A 7813-nucleotide genomic window follows, 5' to 3' on the forward strand; every position below is an offset into this window, starting at 1 on the left:
CACGCACGCACGCACGCACACACACACACACAGGCGAGGTGATGCGCCCTGCGTGTGTATCCAAAGCGTGACTTTTGCTGTCTGGGATTTGTGCACGGGAACTTTTATTTAAGATTTAAGTTTTTTTTATTTCAAAAGGTCCTCATGGCTCAGCAGCAGAAGCATAAAAATTACACTTAAGAAAGCTGATGATAAAGTTGAATAAAAATCTAAGTCTGATGAAGGTAAATTAAATATCTGACAGTGATCATTACACAGTGTGACTAATTCCTCACTTCACCATCTGTGTCGCAGCTTCACCTCTCCAAAATGAGCGTACGCATGGGTCAGAGCTGGCGTGAGGCACCGCACATTTTCACGTCAAGTTTGGATTTTATAAATCACAACCTTGGCGTAAAAAGTCGCGTACGCAAGTTTCTGGGCTCAAACTGTGCGTACGCCAGTTTTATAAATCCGACCCCTGGTCTGTACATAAGAGGAGAATCCAAAATGTGGAAATAAGTGTCCTCAGATAGGGGATGATGCAATCATGTGACTCCTGATTTGAGTGGCTTTGCTTTTAGCACAGCTTTATAGTCAGTAACATGTTTTTAGTCAATATGGTGGAGTTCATCGAGAAGGTTGGGTATTTTATAACAATTGGCTGCAAAAAAATAGTCAAAATTAATTTAGCAGGAAATAATGTTTGTTACTAGTTTCTAAAGTTAATGCAGTTGCTAAACCACTCAGCAAAATATTAGTTCCGTTATTAGCCGGTTAGCGGATGAGCAGAAGTGTGCCCACCACCGTCAAAGATTGAGTTGATGCCACCGACCTTTGCTTAGCTGAGCCATGAGAGGTCGAGCGGCTAAACACTTTCCTCTGCCTACAACTCCCAGAATGCCGTGCGGCTCTGGATCAGAGCTCAGTGAAATTATAAACACTCTATCGGACATTATTTTCTACTGATATTGATCATGTGTCTATCACGATACATAATGTTCATGATTTATCACCCAGCCCTAATCTGACATGTGACTCGTGATGAGTGGTACCGATAGGTTGAAGCACAGGGTGGATGATGGCCAGACCGCCTGGTGAGGTGACATTGAAAAGGAGGACCTGGAGGCTTTTGCCGTTGTGCTTGTTGGCTCGGCAGATGGAGTGAGTGAATTCATCCCCCCAATACAAAAAGCCCTAATGCACAGAAATAAATAAAATAAACTGGTGTTACCCAAAAATCTGCATCATTGCATCTGTTTGCATAAAAAGAGTTGTAGGACTTATTCAGGCCCGGCACCAACGTCCTCCCTAAGCAATCTAATCACACCTGGACATTGCTCAGCTTACAGCCGGTTGTGCAACGTGCCAAAATGTACATTTGCATTTAGAGTTTTTATCAGTCAGGGTGGATTTTGCTACTGGGCGTGAACGCTCAAACAGGACGTGTTAGTGCCGAGTCCAAACAGAACCTTACACTCAAGTCACTTCATCATTATTCCTCCTTAAAAAGTGTCAACGTGTCAGTGAAACTCTGTCGTACCTCAAACACAGCGAGCCCAAACAGCCGGTCCAGATAGCCGTTAGACTCCACCACTGTTTTACGGTGGCGACCATCCAAAGTTACTCTGGAAATGCTCCTCGCTCCCTGATCAAACCAGTACAGCAACTGCCGAGGCACATCTACGGAAAACACAGCGTGTTAAAGTGCAATGTACCGAGTCATGTTAAAAAAAAAAMMAAAAAAACAAAATGTGGATCTGAAGGATGAATAGGAAAAAATAGTTTACTGTAATGGTTTAAATGCAGCTTTTGTGTTAACTTTTCAAAAGAGGAAAGCTGAAATTCCCTTTATAATTCGGAAACGTCATTATTCAAATTATGAAGTAGGCTTCAAAAACACACACACACACACACGTTTGTTTCTCGACCCCGTGGGGACCTTCCATTGACTTCCATTCATGTTTTTTAGACTTTATATCCTAACCCTGACCATATACTCTAAAATTAACCTCACAGAAACTTACCTGACCCTAAAACTAACCTAAACCTTGGTCCTAAACCTAACCCCACACCTGTAACATGCATTTGGACCCGTGGGGACTTGACATTGGTCCCCACGATTCACTTCGGTCCCCACCTGGCTGCTTTTTTTTGTTAAAAATAACCCACATTGTAGGAAAAACCCGTCCACATACACACACACACACACCATTAAAGATCATTTGCAAGTTTATCAACGTTTCTGCATTTAGAGGGCCTTGTTCGTTTCTCATGCAAAACTTCTCAACTCACCCAGAGACAGCGCAGCTGGCTGTTTGATGAAGGAAGCAACCAGAACCATCCTGTTGTGGCCGTCCAAGCCGGCCCTCTCAATCTTTGGAGTGCTGCCACACTGAGCCCAGAAGAGGAACCTGGAAAAAAAACAGCATCTACTGTTAATGCAAATGCATCTTACAATACTAACTTCTAATTYAATGCTTTTCCTGTGCCCTTTTATAGTTAGCAATACTATTCTGCATTTCTAACAGGAAACTTTCCTTTAAATGTAAAAAATAAAATTAAACTTGCAAAGACCACCAAGACATTATCTTCAACTCACAAACTACAACAATACAGTTTTCAGTCGCAGGTAATAATCTTGTTCATATGTTTTGATCTGAATTTAAACAGTATCTGGGGTGGTCCTACCCCTGGAGAGGTTCCACGGCCACGGCGGAGGGCTTCTGGAGCCCGGTGATGAGCTGACGCTGGGATGAACCGTCAAGCAGAGCCACGTTAACGGAACCCATTTCTGGACTGGTCCAGTACAGAAGACTGTGGACCCAGTCCACAACAAGCCCTGAAACTGAACCTTGGACTTTCAGCACCAGATTAGCTTCCTGTGGCTTTTCATCTATGGAGATTCTGAAATAAAATAAAATAAATTAAAAACATCCAAAAGTCAAAAAATGCTCAAGACAAGAAAACGTCATGCTACTGTGAGCAAGTGGAGGCCTGTTTACCCCTTATATCAGTGGTTCCCAAACTTTTTGTCTTCTGACCCACAAAATATCCATGGCAAAAACTTGTGACCCCAAACATTACTGGTCTGAGTACACGAACTCCGTTAATAACCCTAAAAGCACAGGTTTTTGACAATCTAAACAGCTTGTACACAAATATAAATACTTATTTATACTTATTCAGTGTTTTGGTAATAGTTATGGGGAAAATATTACATCAAAAATTATTTTACTACCCTTTAAATTGATTTCTGGAGATTATCCAAGGTGCTTCATGACCCATTATTGGGTCCCAAGCCCAACTTTGGGAACCAAAGTTGCACTGGTTCCCAAACTTTTCAGCTTTTGACCCACAAAATAACAGTAGAGACCTGTGCCCCCAAATATTTTTGGATGATAAACATTTGTATCAGGTCAACTAAACATGGGCATAGTAACAATATTTTTTATTATACATTTATCCATTTTAAATACACTAACCTCACTCCTTTGTAACAACTACGGCAAAAATGTAAATTRATTCCGAAAATCTTTTCAGGACCCCACCTTGATGTTTCGGGACCCCACTTTGGGTCCCGACCCCAACTTTGGGAAACACTGCCTTAAAGGACCAGTMTCCTGCATGTTTTAGTGGTTTTTCTGCATTGACACACATAACTGATGATTGAGGACCAGAGCTGCTGAACTGCAGGGAAACATCTAGAACATGCAGGAATGTGGCCCTCRAGGACCAGGGTCGGGTCCTGCTGGTTTTAGTCAAACTTGTCCCTCAGACCCGGTTTATCAGTTGTTTGTTTTAAGAAAGTCTCTAATTTGCAAAATTACCATCATTATGAACTACAAAGAACATGAAAACCACAGGCCAAACATCTATTAATCTATGTTCGAGGGAATGAGTAAAAAGGGGTCAAAAAACAAAATAATGCAGGTTTCTGATGTATTTTTTTTTCCTTTCTTAAAATGCTCAATTTTTATATTCACTGTAGGAAGATTTTGTGCATATTTTTTCCCTCTTTACATATATATGTTTGAATAAATGTATTGTAGTGTAGCAATTTACATCTGGATGATAGTCAAATGCGAACAAACCGGACTTTGTGGTGGTGGATAAAGAACAGAGGAAAGCYGTTGTGGTGGATGTCGCAATACCAAGTGACCACAACATCAGGAAAAAGGAGCATGAGAGGAAATTCACGGTTCGGTTCGATACTTTAGTCTCACGGTTCGATATTTTTTTCGATACAAAGAAGAGAAATTTCCATGCCCCTTTTAACTTGTAATTTATTTATATTAATTATGAACATTTGTTTAACCTCAAAATACAGTTTTTTAATTAAATGTTGCTGAAACAGCAAGTTTCTCAGTGGATCTGCGCTCAAAAATGCAGCCTAGGTGGAGYAGTCGAACACAGATCCACTGATCCTTTAACACAGAGCATCTTCAGAAGACAAGTTGATAAAGTAAATTTTTTTTAAATCCGTATTGTTCGATACGGTTCGGTACAGTTCGATACGGTACATGTATTGTTGCATCCCTAAAATACTGTATATACTGTATCATCCTAAAGTTTTATACATAATGCAGAAATATTTATTGTAAACTAGATCCCAGTTTCAAAGGGTTATTATAGTGATTTAGTCTTAAATTAAAAGCCATAAATACATGAGAACATAGCACATTTATTCCTAACAAAAAAGGGAAGTACAAAGTTTTATTTTCAAGCTAATGACTAACCAAACACATTTGTTTTAAAAAACAGAACAGAAAACATGATGTATTTTAGTTTTGCTTTGTTGTTTGGAAACAAATTCTGTGGAGAAATGCTCCATGTTGAAAGTAAAAAGGTCTCTGTAGCTGCAGCAGTTAAATAAATAATGCTCTGCGTCATTTAAAGAAGCTGATAAGGTTAAAACATAAGACATCTTGGATGCAAAACTTACAAGACGAACGGCAAACACAAGAGTCAGATATGATTTTATCCTGAATTTACTTTGCAGTGTTTGATGTCCTCTTTCATGTTTTGCTCTTGTTAGCATCTGATTAGAAGTCGATCGGAAGTTTGACTAAGTGTCAACAAAAATTATGTTTTGTCATCATCTCAAAGAAAACGATGACATCACAGAGCACACAAGGAAGTGCCCGATATAAAACTATCTTCTGCTCAGAGGATTTCCAAAGTGCCCATTTTGTTTATTCTGGTGATGTTCTTATTTCAGTCTTTTATTTATCATGAAACGCAATCAGCGATAAAACAAAACTTATCTTATCTAGAAAAGTTTCAGGATGTCACTGAACAAACAGAAAGAAGGATGTTTTTGTCTTCTTTGCCGTATATCCTGCCACGACAGTGAGGTCCAACAGATAAATGATGGGGAAAGTGGTAAAAACAGCTTCCTGCTGACGTTTTAACAGAGACAGCTCCAGCTCTGCTCTCTTACCTGTAAATGGAGCCTTTTCCTTTTTGGGCCCAGAATAACGTGCGGCTAGAAGCCATGGTGGCTAYGGGGCCGGGACCGGGTGAACGTGGCGTCAGTTCTTTCAAACCAGAACTAATGAGGTTCTTCATTCGGATTTTTTTAGAAGTGGTAAAAACGAGCTGTGCAGCTTCTCCTGCAAACAGAAATATAAATGTTTTGTATTTATAACATTCACACAACTGAGATCATTTTTTTCTTCTGTATGTGTTTTGGAACATATCTTGTTCTGCAATTTTTGTGCCATTTTAACCATTTTTACATCAAACATTCAGCTCCTACAGGACAGTCYGATACTTCAGCAATTTATACTTTGAGATATTACATCTTTTTCTGTCTTTTTTTTCTCCACYGAAAATGAATAGAAATGTTTTCAACATCCTTAAAACTTTTCAAAATAAATCTTTAAATTTTTACTGTACTTTTTACCTTTTGTTCTGGTTCTGCATTTTTCCCCCACTCCTTCAAACTAATTTCAGCTTCTTTCGGCATCTATTTGGTTGATTTAAGCTTTTGTTATTTTCAATTCAATTCAAAAATACTTTGATCCCAGAGGGAAATTAGGTAATTTTTTTAAAATTAGTTAAATTAAAAATTTATTTTAGCCATGCTTCTGACCTTTTCTGCAATCCTTTTGCTTATTTCAGCCGTTTTTTCAGCTGCTTTATGCTACTTTTAGCTGGTTTCTGTGTTTTTAGCTACTTTATAGCTAAATTTACCTTTTTGTGATAATTTCAGCTTCTTACCGCTTAATTCAGAATGCATGCACTTTGTTTATTTGTGTTAATTTCAGCTATTTTTAAGCTATATTTGGCTAGTTTCTGCAATTTTAGCTTTTCAGAAAAAAATGTTAGCATTAAGCATTCACAATGCATTTTAGCAGGAAATGCAAATTCTCTAAAGGCATATTCAAATATATATTAAATTATTAAGTATATAGTAAATAAAAACATTTGTTATTATAATACTGTTTTCAGTCATTCTTGTTCAGGTGGCGACTGTCAGTTTGATAGAAACCAGAAGCTGTTATTTTAGTAAATTTAATTGTTGTGGAAATTATAACTCAAACTGTAGTAATTTTCCAAACATAAATACCACACCACTTTTATTTATAAAGCACTTTAAACAGCACAAGTCCAACCACAGTGCTGTACAGTAGACAGACACAATAGGACATTGTCAAAATACAGATAAAAATATGGAGCATTTATATTTACAGTACATAAATAACAGAGTTATGATACACGGTAATGAACTATATAAATAATATAAAACTCTAACTGTGTGGTTTTGTAAATGGGTACTGTGGTGAAATGCATTAGAAACACCACAGTCACCTCTGTTACCTGATGTTTGTAGAAATGTGTTCAGCCCGGAGGCTACTGAAAGACAATAATTAATCCATTATCAGCTCACCGTTGGCTCTGCACTCTCCGGTGGTTGGATTCCTGTGGTAGCCCTCGAGGCATTTACAGGTGAGGCTGTGATTCATGTGAACACACAGCTGGTCACACACATCGCTCTCCAGGCAAACGTCCACCTCTACAGGAATAAGCAAACATTTAAGTCTGGTGAAAAACACATGGGAGCAAAGCCTCGATACTTCACCAAAAAAAAAAAAAACAGTTTTCAATTCATCATGCTCATTTTTAAATATTAACTGGTTATAAAAATGGTTGGCATGTAAAATAAAATGACATAAAAATGAATATTTATGTTAGCAGTTAGCCGTCCCTCACCTTCACACCGGCTGTCATCAACTAGCTTCATGTTGTCCGGGCAGCTGCAGAGGAAACCAATCGGCTGGTCCACACAGTGATGAGAGCAGCCGCCATTATTGACCAGACATTCATTCTGATCCAAAACATCTGCTAAATCAAACATCTGGTTAATTGATGGGTTCTAATTATTTCAAAAACTTTGTTCTCTGAACTCAACTTCAGCGTTCCTGCTCTGTTTCTGTCTTATGATCCTGTTAGCTTATTTTACTGCCTCGCTAAATTAAGCGTTTATGTACGGTCTTATTACGTTTTGTTTTTAGCTACACTTTTGTTAAGTGTAGTTTTTAGCCATGGTTTAACCCAGCGGTTCCCAAATTTTTTATCTTCTGACCCACAAAATATCCATGGCAAAAACTTGTGACCCCAAATATTACTGGTCTGAGTACACAAACTTTGTTAATAACCCTGAAAACAAAGGCTACACAAATATAAATACTTATTTATACTTATTGTGTTTTTTGTGATAATTATAGGTAAAATATTACATCAGCAATTATTTTATTACCCTTTAAATTGATTTCTGGAGATTATCCAAGGTGCTTCATGACCCATAATTGGGTCCCAAGCCCAACTT

The 7813-nt window shown here is 38.2% G+C and overlaps 1 protein-coding gene across 1 annotated transcript in view; it reads right to left on the reverse strand.

Moving 5' to 3' along the window:
- LOC106519222 (low-density lipoprotein receptor-related protein 8) overlaps positions 1 to 7813 on the reverse strand; it is a 22960-nt gene that overhangs the window by 7191 nt on the left and 7956 nt on the right. The window contains exons 4-10 of the mRNA XM_014010795.1: positions 7198 to 7326; positions 6875 to 7000; positions 5423 to 5594; positions 2671 to 2886; positions 2275 to 2393; positions 1523 to 1662; positions 1035 to 1176 (exon numbers count right to left, since the gene is read on the reverse strand). Of these exons, the coding sequence (XP_013866249.1) occupies positions 1035 to 1176; positions 1523 to 1662; positions 2275 to 2393; positions 2671 to 2886; positions 5423 to 5594; positions 6875 to 7000; positions 7198 to 7326 (1044 nt within the window). The remainder of the gene's footprint in view (positions 1 to 1034; positions 1177 to 1522; positions 1663 to 2274; positions 2394 to 2670; positions 2887 to 5422; positions 5595 to 6874; positions 7001 to 7197; positions 7327 to 7813) is intronic.

The sequence above is a fragment of the Austrofundulus limnaeus genome, unplaced genomic scaffold (assembly GCF_001266775.1).
Source record: "Austrofundulus limnaeus strain Quisiro unplaced genomic scaffold, Austrofundulus_limnaeus-1.0 Scaffold73, whole genome shotgun sequence".
Lineage (NCBI taxonomy): Eukaryota > Metazoa > Chordata > Actinopteri > Cyprinodontiformes > Rivulidae > Austrofundulus > Austrofundulus limnaeus.